Genomic DNA, 15,530 nt, shown 5'->3' on the forward strand with positions numbered 1-15,530 from the left:
ATTTGCAGCCACTCACCCTGGAACCCAGCAGGGGGAGGGTGGAGCAGACTAGAGTGGCATGAGGAAAGAAGGGGGTTTGTGGCTCTGAGGAGAGAGCTGAAGGGACAGCCACCAGGACGCCTGGGCTGAGTGCCTGTCCCACACTGCAAACACCATCTTCCTTGGGCGGAGCACTCCCCCCCATATGGCATCAGCCAGCAGGAATGCAGTAGCCCCACCCTCTGGACTGCCTCTCATGCCACACTGCGGAGCTTGTGCCATGAGTCAGCTGCCTGGGCCAGGACGTAGAGGTCTGGGCAGACTCAGGGGGCATCAGTGATGGAGTTACGTAGTGTAGGATGGGGGCCATTCCCCTCATTTTCCCATGAACTTGACTGGCAGCTTCCCCTCAGGGAAGATCTAGAAGCCGCACCCTCTGAGTTACTGGCAGACCCTCCCTGCCAGGCTCTGGGAAGAATCTGGGACAGACTGAACTGTGTGGATCAGAGGTGGGGACTACTATTTCAGTGACTGAGTTGAACAGACAGCAAATAGACAGAGGTTGTTAAGAGGTGGATCTTGCCTTGGGACGTTTGCTGACGTGCCCCCGGGCCTGGTGCTTGTAAAAGCTGGAGGTGCTGAGTAGCTTGGTCCTTCCTCGACAAACCCAGGCCTAGCAGAGGCCGCTACAAACTTTGGGTTGCTTTGTAGCTCAGAACAGGTTGCCCAGGGCCAGTCACAGGCAGCATTTGACTTTGGTCAGCACCAGAGTCCCTCCCAAGAGGCCCTAGAACCAACACGCCCAGTGGCCAACTTCAGACAACATCAGAGCAGGATTCAATTAGCTTCATATCCAAACAGCATTATTTCACAAACAGCATATCCAAAGGGAGATCTCGGCAGGCACCAGACTCTGTTGAGGTGAATTCTGATTTGTGTGGTCAGCACCTGCAAAGCAACTCATAAACTGAGGTACAGGTTGATCCTTACAGTTATCCAGCATGACAGTCAACACCATGCACATATAGGCCAGTAGAAATCAACACTGAGTTATAGCATGAGGACTCACATAATCCACACAAGGGACATTCCTGGAGCACCCACCTCAGGTGATCAAAAAGACTGCACCACTGGATCCCACAGGACACCTACTATATAAGGTCACTCTACCAAGACTGGGAGTCATAGCAGATCTACCTAATATATAGAGACAAACATAGAGAGGCAGCCAAATTGAGGAGACAAAGAAACATGTCCAAAATGAAAGAATAGGAGCAATCTCTTCAGAAAGATCTAAATGAAATGGATGTAAGCAATTTACCAGATGCAAAGTTAAAAAAAAAAATGATTATAAGGAAACACAAGTCTAGGAAGCACAGAGAGTCCCAGACAAGCTAAACCCAAAGAGGCCCACAATAATAATACATCATAATTAAAAGAGGTCCACAATAATATATCATAATTAAAATGGCAAAGGTTATAGGCAAAGAGAGAATATTAAAAGCACCAAAAGAAAGACATACCTACAAGGGAGCTCCCAGAAGACTGTCAGCTGGCTTCCCAACAGAAAAACTTCAAGCCAGAAGGTTTGGCACAAAATATTCAAAGTGATGAAAAGCAAGGACATACAGCCAGGACTACTTTACCCAGCAAGGCTATTATCTAAACTTGAAGATGAAATAAACAGCTTCTCAGACAAGAAAAAGCAAAAGGAGTTAATTTTCATGAAACCAGTATTACAAGAAATGTTAAAGGGTCTTCTTTAAGAAGGAGAAGGAAAGAGGAACGTAGTTATAAAGACTAAAATGACAATGAATTTGTGCCTATCAATAATAACTTTAAATGTAAATGGCTTAAATGCTCCAATCAGAATGCATAGGTTAGCTGAATGGATAAGAAAACAAGACCTACATATACACAGTCTACAAGAGACCCACCTCAGATCAGAAGATACACACAAGATAAAAGTAAAGGGATGGGAAAAGGTATTTTACATAAATGGAAATGACAAAAATGCTGGGGTAGCAATACTTATATCTCACAAAGTAGACTTTATAGCAAAAGGCTATAGTAAGAGACAAAGAAGGACACCACACATAATGATAAAGGGGGCAATCCAGTAAGAGGATATAACCATTGTAAATATTTATGCATCCAACATAGGAGCACCTAAATATATAAAGCAAATCTTCATGGACATAAAAGAAGAGATCAACAGATATACAGTTATAGTAGGGAACTTTAACACCTGACTGACTTGAATGGGCAGATCTTCCAGAAGGAAAAATCAACCAGGAAACAGTGGCCTTGAATGACACACTAGATCAAATGGATCTAATTGATATCTTCAGAGCATTTGAACCCAAACCAGCAAAATATATATTCTTTCCAAGTGCACATGGAAGATTTTCTAGGCTAGACTACATATTAGGACCGAAAACAAGTCTCAGTAAATTTAAGAAGATAGAAATCATATCAAGCATTTTCTCTGACCATAATGGTATGAAACTACAAATCAATAACAGGAGAAAAACTGAAAAACACAGAAGACATGGAGGCTAAATAACACATTACTAAACAATAAATGAGTCAACAATGAGATCATGAAACAAAAAAAAAAAAATCAAAGGTACTTTGAAACAAATGGAAATGTGAACACAACAACCAATGGGACACAGCAAAAGCAGTCCTAAAAGGGAAATGCATAGCATTACAAGCCTCCCTCAACAAACAAGAAAAATCTCAAATAAACAATTTTACATTTAAAGGAAATAAAGAGCAGAGCAGAAATAAATGAAGTAGAGTAAAAAAATACAAAATATCAGTGAAAAGAAGAGCTGGTTCTTCGAAAAAATTAAAAAGTTTGGCAAACCTTTAACCAGATACATCAACAAAATAATAAAGAGGACCCAAATAAATAAAATGAGAAATAGAGACTTCTTGTTAAAATGGTGGGGTAGGCAAACATGGCTTGCCTCTTCACACAACCGCAGCAAAATTACAACTAATATATATAGAGAGAACAACTGTTACTCAGAACTGAAAAAAATAGAGTTGAATGGAAGTCTGACAACTACAGAATGAAAGAAACCACATCCATCCAGACTGGTAGGAGTGGTGAAGATGAAGAACAGGCTGGACCCACATTTACATGTGGTAGATAAAAATTCAGGAAGGATAACTTGGGAATGAGGAATCCCAGCCCCATATCAGGGCCCCCAGCCCAGGGTCCCAGTGCCAGGAAGATCAGTCCCCACAACTTCTGGTTTCAAGAACCAGCAGGGATTGAGTTAGTGGAAGAAACTTGTGGAGCCCCAAGCAGTTCCTCTTAACCCACACATGGACCCACCTACTCAGACTCACTCCCTCTGGGCTCCAGTGACCAGGTGGCAGCTTGAGGGGCACCAGTGGTGTGCAGGGAGAGGCTGAGATGTCTGACATCAAGGCAGACGTAGGCCATCGCCCCTTTTCTGTGCCCTCCCCACACAGCCTGCAAGCTGGTGCTGTGTCTAGGATTCTAGCAACCTGGCTAATACTCTTTGGAGATCCCCAGAGACTCCGCCCCACCCAACCTAAGGGGCCAACTCAAGCTGTTTTTCCTTTTGAATAATCTTGGATCATGCTTTACAATTTCTTAAATCCTCTCAAACAATCAGCAGCTGGCCTCAGTGAGCCCCAGGCCCTGAACTAGCAACCTAAATTCACAGCTTGGCTTTGCCTAGAAATCTCCCAGCCAGCCCAAGTAGCAGATTGCTTTACAACTCAGGCAGGGTGGCCCTGGCAAAAACACAGGTGGGGGCTGACCTTGGCCTGCGCCACCCAGGAAGCTCCAGGGGCCTTTTTATTTACAATAGTGAAGCATTAAAAGCAGCCCAAGGTGCCCATCAGTAGATGAGTGGATCAAAAAGCTGTGGTACATTTACACATCAGAATACTATATGGCTGTAAAAAAAGAAGGAAGTCTTACCTCTGTGGCAGCGTGGAAGGACCTGGAGACTATTATGCTAAGTGAAGTCAGCCAGTCAGAGAAAGACACTAACCATGTGATTTTACTTTTATGTAGAATCTAATGAACAAAATAGAAACAGACTCATGGATACAGAAAACACTGACAGCTGTCAGGAACGAGGTTGGGAGGCAGAGGGGAAAAGCTGAAGGGATTAAGGAGAGGGAAAATATCTCAGAGATAAAGAAAAGAGTGTGGTGATTACCAGAGGGAAAAGGGGTGGGGGAGGTAGAAGAGGGTAAACACGGGAGGTACAAGGTGATGGAAGGAGACATGACTTGGGGTGGTGAACACACAGTACAACATGTAGATGGTTTATTATAGAGATATACACTCAAAACCTAGATAATTCTATTAACCAATGTCACCACAATAAATTCAATAAAAACTAGAAAGAATACAACAAAAAGTTTTATTATCAGGTGCTAAACCCTCTGCTAGCAAACACTGAATACATGTAAATTATTATGAATGAGGTTTTGGGTAAGAATTGTTTCTGAAATTTCAGACCCTTTAAAAAATTAGTATTGAAGTATATTAAATGCATTGTCTTTTAAACCAGAATTCAAAATATTCAAACATGCATGCAGATATTTGAATATATAAAATATATATATATATATAATAGCATTATGGGGGTATATATTTATTGTTTCATTGTAGTACATAAAGCATCCCTTTTTTAAACTAATTACAATTTCATCATAATAAGAAATAAATTCACTTTTTGATATGCATCAGTTCAATCAACTTCAAGATTTACATACTTGCTGCGCTTTTCTACAATACCTATGCCGCAAAAATTAGTGTCTCCAAAAGTATTTTATTATTTTATGAAATAAATCCTTTATAGTCTGCAACTGATATTTAATGTCTCTGGAGCTCTTAGATTTGTCCTAAACTAAAGGAACTTACAACACACTGGATGGATGTTGTTCCTGCAGCTCTTTATAAAGCGAGTGTGAAATTAATTGCTCTGCCTTGCTTTCCTCTGGGCTGCTATATGTTTTGCTCCAAATATGAATTAAGTGGAACTTTAGAGCAAGGGAATGAGGATCTTGGTCCATGTTACTTTGTGCTAATTTGGAAAACCAAACGAGAAAAAAGGTAATGGCATTAACTACTTTAATTTTAACTTCTCTCTTCCTGTATTTCACTTGACACAAGTAGGAAGGTGTTAACCCCATGGTCTGCGCTGCACTCGTGATTTCATTCAGCCAACCACTACCTTGCCTCGTTTCTTTGACAGCTGTATGTTCTTAACAGTATAGGGCATTGAGGCCCACTCTAGAGCAACAGTGGACTGCCTCTTCTTTACCCATACGAAATGGGTTTAAGTGTGTGGTAAATATGTAAAACAAGTTTTTCATGGTCGGTCCTTATTAGAGTAAGCAATATGACACATCCTGTGCCCTTTTCCTCATTACCTAGGAAGATAATGGGAGTATAAAATACCTATAGCTGACTCAATGATTAACCCTCACCTATCCAACGAGTTCCTGGGCAGTCCCTCAACGTTGACTGTAAATTGGGACACTTTAAAAATACTGTCCTTAGCCCTGGATGGTGAGGCTCAGTGGATTGAGTGCCGGCCTGCGAACCAAACGGTCTAAGGTTCGATTCCCGGTCAGGGCACAGGCCTGGGTTGCAAGCCAAGTCCCCAGTAGGGGGTGCATGAGAGACAACCGCACATGGCTGTTTCTCTCCCTCTCTCCTTCCCTTCCCTTCTCTCTAAAAATAAATAAATGTTTTAAATTAAAGAAAATAAAAAAGAAAAATATTGTCTTCAGTCAGACCAACAATAAAAAAGAAATACTGTCCTAAGGGAACCAGGGGAAACATAGTGATGCCTGGAACTGTAAGAGTCGATGAGGAAAGAAATTAAATAGGGTAGGAGGAGAAAACAGGAGAGGTTTATGTTTTACTCAAGGATGCCAACTTAGGTTTACCATGACTTGGGTGGTTTAGCTGTGCCACATTATTTATTAGAGCTTTTCTAGTCCCTACTTGTGTTATTTACATAAGTCGGCTCTGTAAGTATTTTGATAGCCTCTTCAGTTTTTCAAGTTTGCACATAAGTGTGTTCCTATAAATCAAATTTAACTAGGAAAAAAAATATATGTATCTTGAATTTTAAGTTAGATACTCATTATTCATGTCTGGCAATTGTCAAAGCCAAACATTAATATATTAAGCCTTTTATAAATGAAATGTTCATGCTGGTAGTTATACAGCCCCCACTGTTAATGCATTAATAATGTTTCTATTTTGTTCCTGTGCCTAAAGGCCTTAACAGTGGGCTTATTTTTCCAAATAAAAAGGCTACATTTCATCTGTTTTTCTACAAACTCTATTAACTTCATGGAGAAAACTCACATGAATATATAATAAATATATTATTTGATTTTCATTAACACTAGTGCCAAGAGCAAAAACACCAGCTACCTAAATTATTGTATGAAAAATTAATGAAACCATTCAGAATTTATCAAATGTGTATTTGTGTTCCAGAAATATACTGGTCTTTGCAAGACATAAGCTTTGTATATAAAATATAAATTCATCTTTCCCTCATAAGATCATATATTTTCTTATCACCTCTTATGTAGGAAGGAGACAGTTATCACAGATGTTAAAAGCACAAGCCCAAGAGTAAGAATACCCGCTCCACTATTTACTTACTAGTTTTGTGGTATCGGGCAAGTTACTGAACATTTGCCTCACTTTCCTTGTCTTCAAAATGGAAATAATACCTACCTCACAGAGTCCGTGTCAGGATTAAAGACAGTACTGTGTGTGGTATACATTAAGCTTTCTATATATATATTAATCTTAAATTTCGATGTGTGTATTTGTTTTTCCTAACAGGAGAAGTGAAAGCTCATTAAGGTCAGGGATCATATTTTACAAGGGTGTTTTTTGTATGACCCGTGTTACTTACTTTTATTAATAGCCATTAATAGCAATTTATTAATAGCCATTTATTCAGTACTTGCTAATAGCAAAAGATTTTTGCTTTTGACGTTATGTGAATCTATTTTTGAAAAGATTAAAATAATTAAGTTTTTAAAATGCGAACATTTGTGAGGTTATTAGAAGCACAATTTGCAGATCAGAAAACAGAGTTTATACTGGATAATACCATCTAAGTATGTCTTTCTCAGGTTCTTATGCAACAGGGCTATGATGCTGCTTGTGATATTTGGAGTCTGGGAGTCCTTTTTTACACAATGTTGGCTGGGTAAGAAACCTTATATACTCAAAATAATTCACATCATTATTTAAATTTCACCTCTATATTTTCTAAAATGAGGACAGATGAAAATTACCTTAAGGAAAATTCTATTAACATTTCAAAATATTATATATCATTTACCTATAAAATTGAAAAATACATGAAGCAAGCCATTTAATGAGACAATATTCAGATACATAATTTAAAAAGTTTTCAATGGAAATTGAAGTAATTTATTTTAAAGTACATGAATTCTGGCTTTCTGGCACTACAGCTTTAGTAAGATTGAGGTTTATAACAAACATATATAGTAACAAAATGCTAAATTACAGAAATACACAATTGCCTCTCTTAAACGGATAAGAAAAATATTATAAAAAGATAATAATTGAACTATGTTAATGTTGGTAATTTACAAGTGTTATTTTACTCTTAATATTTTTGTTTAGGAGTAAAAATGTATGGCTTTAGAAAAAGGCTAGGCTTAACAAAATCTAATGCATAAAATGGAATTTGAAGAAATTATATTACAATTATAATGCATTTGTGTTTTACTTTTTAGAAAAGGCATTTCATATCATTGAAATGTGCTTGATATAACAGAAGATTTATAAATATGTTGTGAAAATGGTGACTAAATTATTGGCTTGGTGATGATTATATATGTCAGTGTAGTCCACATACTTTTAAGATATATTAGTAAACTTTTCGCAGAATATTTATTTATAGCCCAAAGCAAGTGCTGATGTTAAGTAAGGATAGCTAATGTTTGCAAATGAACTATGGAATACCATTTCTGGATTGCTGCTTCCCAGTGTTTACTTTATGACTCAATAAAACATGATTGTTAGTGTATATATGTGTGTTTAGTGTTGTATCAACTTAATTATTACACGAGGGAATTAAGACATTAACATGTCTTAATTATTTCTCATACTTTTTAACAGTAAGTCTTTTTGTTCCTAAATTTTAATACTGTTTTCAGTTCCATCTGTTGAAATGGTACAAAACTGATCACTTTTTGCCATTCTATAAGTATGGCAAAGTAGTTCAATTAATTTTTGAACTACTTTACCTTTATACAATGTGTTTGTCTTCTTGTCCAGGAATATGGAGCCACATAATAATTTTAATGGCTATAGAGGGTTTTTTGTTATATTGATATACCTATTTAAATAATCCATTTTCATGGACGTTAATTAGAATTATTGTTAATCTCTTTTCACTGATAATGTTTTTAAAACATTAGTGAATAAAATTGAACCAATATAATAAATACATTTCTATGAATATATAAAATTAACAATTTCCTCACAGTAGGTATATTTGTTTTGCTAACTTATGTCTGAGAGAATACAAAACTTGTGTGTTTTATTCTGGTCTGATTTGAATACTAGCTTTACATGAAAGGCTACATTTATTTTATTTTACATAGATTGATGAAAGGCAAAAGAAAAAATTGATATAGACAGGACTCTTTATTCAATAATTAATTAGGATTAAGTTCATTGAAGTATCAAATTTGATATTCACAGTGAAGGGATATATTAGATGATATTCTTTATTTGCTATAGTAAATATGTGCATGTACTCATATTTACCGTTTTCAGTTGGATTTAATATGTATACTAGGCCCTTTTGTTTATTAAATCTATTTTATTAATAGCTATACTCCGTTTGCTAATGGCCCCAATGATACTCCTGAAGAGATACTACTGCGTATAGGCAATGGAAAGTTCTCTTTGAGTGGTGGAAACTGGGACAATATTTCAGACGGAGCAAAGGTATAAATTATAAATATGTTTGGTGTTGCATTAATGGTAAATTGCTGAAATCTTTAAGTTATAATCTAGTCTATATTTGCAAAGTATATGATGCTGTTATATGTCAGTTTTTGTTTTTAAGTTAATTCAAATGTATATGTGGATGGAACGAGACAATGACTTTTTTCTGCAGTGCTTTTAGGCTACATACCTCTCATTAGTTTATATGTTTTCAGGGAGTATAAACTAGTTTTAATATTAACCAAAACTAAAAATGTAAATCCACTGAGAAAGAAATGCATCCTTAAGCCAACTAAAGTTGCTTTCTGCATGTACTGTGTTTTTACACATCATTTATTCTTTAGCACATTGACTAGTGATTATGTAGGCAATTTTTAAATGTTAAGTTATTCTTAGAGAATATACATACTGTTTATCAATAGCATCTAGATATTTATTATTGGTGGCTTAGAGTTGTCTAACAGAAATATAATGTAAGCCGCATGGAATTTTAAAATTTCTAGTAACTACATAAAAAACAAAAAGAAACTGGTGAAATTAATTAAATAACATAATTTATTTAACTTACATATTTAAAATGTTTTACCATCTAATCAACATAAAAAATTAGTGAGATATTTTACATTCTTTTTTCATTCTAAGTCTTCAAAATTTGGTGTGCATTTTATACTTATAGCTTACCTCAGTTTGGAGTGTGCACATTTTAAAAGTGCTTAGTTACCACATGTGGCTAGTGGGTGCTGCATTAGTGCAGTTTTAGAGTAACTGGCCTTATTTAATCTAAGGAAAAAATGATCAAGGTTTGATTATGAATTCTTACATTTATAATTTTAAGATTTTTTAAAAGTTTTACTTACTGATTTTTTGAGATAGGGAGGAGGTGTATGAGAGAGAGAGAGAGAGAGAGAGAGAGAGAGAGAGAGAGAGAGAGAATGAGAGAGGCATCAATTTGTTTAATTTGTTTTACCACTTATTTATGCACTCACTGGTTGCTCATTGAATGTTCCCTGACCCAGGATCAAACCCACAACCTTGGCTTATTGGGACGACAATCTAACCAATTTAGCTGTCTGAGCTTAAAAATGTTATTTTTAAAACAAAAGCCCAAAGTTGGTCAGCATGTGGGTTATAGGGACCTGAAACTTTTAAGCTGCGTTTCATGTGAAAAACATTTTAAGACAAAAGGAATTGCTTGTGTTTAATATCTGCTAATGGTAAAACTTAATTGTCTCAAGAACGCTAGTTAATCTGTAGGGTGTATTATGGAGTAAATCTCATATCCTGATCACTGTAGAATAAAATAAATAAGTGGGGAATGTGATTGTCAATATCTTTTAAACATTAGAAAAACAGAAGGGATTATGTTTGGATTTTAGCCATAACACAGGTGTGCTGTGTGGTGTCGTAGAAGGAACACCTGATTAGAAGTCCGAACTGAGTGCTATTTTTGATCTACTAACTAGCTGAAAAATGTGGGGACTAAATTCTCCCTTGGATTCCTTCAAACTTCAAAATCCTATTTCTATCCATTTTGATTTATTTATAATCTATCATATTTCCCCTTGTAAAGTGGTTGAAACTACCAGTATTACTCATTAACTTTATATATTTTCTAGTCATCCGGTTTGTGCACCACGTAATTGCATTTTCCCAAGGAACAATTCCAATGTTTCAAGATTATATAATATATTTTTAATATATTATATATGTATAATCCTTCTGCATTTCTTTAAAAAAACTAGCAACTATTAATATAATGCTGAAATACATAGGGATTTATATGCCAATTGTGCTTAGATTGTTAAGTTTCCATCTTCCATGTTTCATGTTTAGGTCTGTCTAGTGCTTAAGGAATAACATGTATTAAATTTCTATTTTTATTCTGACCTCTTTTAGTCAGACATTCTGGAGATATTAACATAGGAAAAGATACGGGGGGGGGTGGATATTGTCGAAGTATATCACAGGGCGTTTCATGTATTCTCTTTTGATGGATGAAGTGACTTTAGTTCTATCTTCGAAACTTCTGAAAACAGTGGAAAATTCCTGAACAAACGGACTATCTGAATCCTTTAAGAAACTATCTTCTGTACATTTTAATGTTTTAATTTTTTATGTTTTAAGTTAGTAATAAGGCAAACCATTCTTCACTTGTCTACAACCCCTGAAACTAGTTTCGCTGTGAGAACTGTGGTATGTGCTGTCACCTGATAACACTTGTTTTACTTAATTATAGTTCCTTATAAGCGGTTTTTCCCTTCTGGATGCTTTTCTTGCCATTGGTTAGCGCTACCAGCAGAGGTAAACAGAAGATTGCTTCTGTTTGGCTCCTGTCCATGCAGAGTTTGTACACTTTGTTTATTTAGTTAAATGGTGGGGGTGACGGTGGAAGTCATGTTGACTTCGTGTCTTGTTGCTTAAACAGTTTCAGCCAACTCCTCACCTCCAAACCCCAGGCTTGGAGAACATCATTGGCATTGATGCTTCCCTTTTGTAAACATGAGGAGACAGGGAGAAGAATCTTTGACAGTGTCCCTCCATATTAAAAGTAAACACGACTCCGACCAGTGTGGCTCAGTTGGTTGGGCGTCGTCCTGCAAGGAGAAGGGTTGATTCGCGGGTCAGGACAGATGCCTGGGCGGTGGGCTTGGTTCCCTGTTGGGGTGCATGTAAGAGGCGGCTGATTGCTGCTTCTCTCCCTCTCTCCCTCCCTTCCCCTTTGTCTAAAAAGAAATAAATAAAATCTTTAAAAAGAATAAACACAATAATACCTGAATAATTAGAGGACCATTTGATCGAACTTTTAGAATATTTTAAGTAAGTGAAATATTACTTATTTCAAGTACATATACCCTTGGCCAACAAAGAATTGCCCAGTAGAAGTTCTTGTGGGATGATTATTTATAGCCTCTTCCCTTGCCTCTTTTGAAAAAGTATACGTGGGCCGTGGCTGGTGTGGGTCAGCAGACTGAGTGCTGGCCTGCAAACCAAAGGGTCACCAGTTCAATTCCCGGTCAGGGCACAGGCCTGGGTTGTGGTCCTGGTCTCTGGTTGGGGGTGCACGAGAGGCAACCACACATCGATGTTTCCTTCTTTCTTTCTCCCTCCCTCCCCCTCTCAAAAAAAAATAAATAAAATCTTAAAAAACAAAGAATAGCTTCTACTTTTCCTCTGTGTACCCATTACAATGTTGTATATGCTTTATTACAGCACTTACTGCATTCTCCTGTCTCATATATTCATTTTGTATACATTTTTAGTCTCCTCACTTGGAGAACTTTAAATGTCACATTCATGCATTTTCTTACATGTCCAGAATAATGAATACTTATTTGAATACATTGTCATTAGCTATTTAATCTTTTTAGATAATTTTTAAAATTTATTTTTCAGTTACAGTTAGCATACAATATTTGATTAGTTTCAGGTGTACAACATAGTGATTAGACATTTCTTTAGTCTTTTCTTTATGTATACCTTGCACTGTTAACTTACAGAGTAAGCTTTTTTTGTCGATTATATAAACATAAATATTGTCTTTTTGTGAAAGACTAAACTTTGAATAAGTGGGCATTTTACATAAATATTTCTTTTCCATTTTGGCTTGAAGTTGCTTTTAATAAAAGATCGGTTTGTTAATATATTAACAAGTCAGACTTCTAGAGGTAGAAGGGATCTGGTCCATTATGTTGCAGGTTGACAAACCAAGGTGTGTAGGTACTAATCATTGGCAGAGCTGGAGCTGATTATCAGCACAGTACTCTTTTCAGTTTACCACATGTTAGTAAGGACACTGGAGGAAGTAAGGCTCTATTAGCGTGGCTTGTGTGGACGGAGTGGAGAAAAGGATCTATCATAATAGAGAGCTCGAAGGAAAGCTGTTATTCTTCATTAATTACTTTTCTATAATGTAGAAATTCAATATACTGAAGCTTATTACCCTTTACATAATCTATGTTGCAGAGCATTTTTACAGTTAAAAGAGTATATTGAAATCCTTCTAGAACATCCAGTACCATAGCTTTCAAATACCCTGTGCCGAATTATACTGCAGAATGACTTTAATGTATAAAGTAAGGTAGGGAAATACACAGCCAAATGCAATCATTAGAAATCTATACTTTTATTGTGAGGAAGAAGTTATTTTTTGTTACCTGTGATCAAGGTACAAAGTGTTAAGTATATATGAAACTCAATCTTTTATGCTGAGGAAGTATGAATTGTAACAAATTTAACCAAATGAAGTGCTTATAGTATAATTAGTAATAAGTGTGATAAAATGGTCTGCCTCAGTCACGATTAAAATCGAAAGAGGAATGATGAACTATTAATTGTTTCTAAACCTAAATTGAATTTTCCACCTGAGTACTGTGAGACTAGGAAAATTGCTATTCTCCTGTATTCATATATGTTTAATGAATTTGGAATTTTGCTGCCTTTTATTTAAAATGAGAATAAAAAAAGAAATCATTGAGGTCTAGGTTAAATTACATGAATCATTTTCATTAGTAATGGTTCTCTTTCAATTAGGTTATCTAACTAAATAACCCAGTGATTATATATAAGTGATCCTTCTTGTCATAGCTCAGTATCTTCTTTTTTAACTGGCCAGCACTGTTCTACCCATTTTGAACGAATGGAAAATTATTCATAGGGAAGTGACAGGTTTTTGTGAACTGTGGGTAAGCTCATTTTCCTCTTAGCTATCAAGAAAATTCAGTGAATATTACTTAAGATAATGATACTTCAGCTTTTTCATTTGTCATCCATCATGTACCTGTCATTCTATTCAAGGAGATCTTGCTACTTATTTCTGAGGAAGGTTTAAAAAAAAAGATAAATTAAGTCCTACTAAAACTACTTCAATCCCTTTAAAAGAACATAGCAAGATGTTGATACTTCTGCTATGATGCCATTTGATAAGCATAAACCAATCAGCATTCTGTTCATATCTTTCCCAGGAAACAATAATTATAATGTATTGTAAGTGTTTAGGATATGGCCATGTTTTTGTTTTCATTTTAGGAGAATCTACTTTGCTTTGGAAATCAATCTTGCTTCCAAATATAAATGGACCATTTTGTATGTTTAAATACCTGTGAAACATTTATAAAATTACATTGGTCTTGTACAACTTAGCTGAATTTTATTCCAGGAGTAATTACACCCTTTTTGCTTTAACTAGGTTGACCATAATCCCCATTTGCCTGGGACAGTCCTGGTTTGTACCTTTCTCACTCAATGCCCTGGTTTGGATAACAAATTCTGTGACCACTCTAACTTTAACTATCTTTAATTTTAGTTCATTTTTAACATACAATTCGATAATGTTTTTTGCACTTCATTGTGAAAAACTGAACATTTTTGAAATAGGATTTTGATATTTTCCATGAATGCTTACTTAATGCCATAAACATGAACATGTGTGTACATGATAGTTATTACTTTAAAAAGAAAGCTGCAATAATTATATAAATTCAAGCATCAGTATTGAGTTAAATGAGGAAGAATGAAAAGGAATATAGTTTAGTACTTACGAGCCAGACTCTGATGGCCTGGATGCATATTCTTACTTGCTCACTCTGTGACCTTGGGAATGATGCTTAACCTCTTTATGCCTCAGCTTGCACATCTACGAAGCAAAGATAGTAATAGTATCCACCTATGTATTGTGGTGTAGATTAAACAGGTTAATATATGTGGCACATAGTAAGTGTTGAAAAAATGTTAGCTGATAATAAGAATGTATAAAGCAATCTGACAGTGTTAACCTTTGAACTTGCCATTCACAATAAAGACCCTCATGAGTAAAATTTAAGGCATAACAGTATATTTCAATATTTGTAAAGGACCGTCTCCTAAAATTATTTTTTATTCTCTCACCATCACTACCTGTGTTTTTCAGTTACTCAGAATCCTCAGGGAAGTGCAAAAGATCGGATAAGTTTTAATGATGAGCAAAGTAGTACTTTTTTTTCTTATTAAACTTTAGTGTATATAGTTGATTATATGTTGAAGCATACTTTGGTGAGTGGGAGTAAATGGACCTATTGTTTTGTGCTAGACCATTGACTTTTTAAAGAAAACTTTTCTGAAGTACACCTGATATACTACAAAAGGCATGTATTTAAAGTATGTAATTTAATGTCATTAAATTTATACACCAAGAAACCACCACCAAAACCAAGATGATAAACATATCTGTCACCCCTAAGAGTTTCCTTTTGGTTCCTTATAGTCCCTTCCCTCCTGTCCCAAGTCCCCAGCTACAGTTCTCCAGCCCCTCAACCCCTGGCAACATTGGACCTGACACTCCGGGTTAGTTTACATTTTTCTAGAAATGTTTATAAATGGAATCATAGGGTGCATACTCTTTTTTGGGGGGGTCCTCTTTCACTCATCACAATTGTTTTGAGATTCCTCAGTTTTGTTGGAGTGTATCAATAGCTTATTCCTTTACATTGCTGAATAATATTCCACTGTGTTAATATACCATGGTTTGTCTGTCCATTTACATCTGATGGAC

At 35.9% G+C, this 15,530-nt stretch overlaps 1 protein-coding gene across 3 annotated transcripts in view; it reads left to right on the top strand.

Moving 5' to 3' along the window:
• The window catches only part of RPS6KA6 (ribosomal protein S6 kinase A6), a 111,549-nt gene that overhangs the window by 84,593 nt on the left and 11,426 nt on the right, over positions 1–15,530 (top strand). For all 3 annotated transcript variants that reach the window (XM_054566598.1, XM_054566596.1, XM_054566597.1), the window contains 2 exons: positions 7,150–7,226; positions 8,887–9,004. In XM_054566598.1, coding sequence (XP_054422573.1) covers positions 7,150–7,226; positions 8,887–9,004 — 195 coding nt within the window. The remainder of the gene's footprint in view (positions 1–7,149; positions 7,227–8,886; positions 9,005–15,530) is intronic.

Source organism: Pteronotus mesoamericanus, unplaced genomic scaffold (genome assembly GCF_021234165.1).
Source record: "Pteronotus mesoamericanus isolate MK-2021 breed Mesoamerican mustached bat unplaced genomic scaffold, CSHL_Meso_final contig_177, whole genome shotgun sequence".
Lineage (NCBI taxonomy): Eukaryota > Metazoa > Chordata > Mammalia > Chiroptera > Mormoopidae > Pteronotus > Pteronotus mesoamericanus.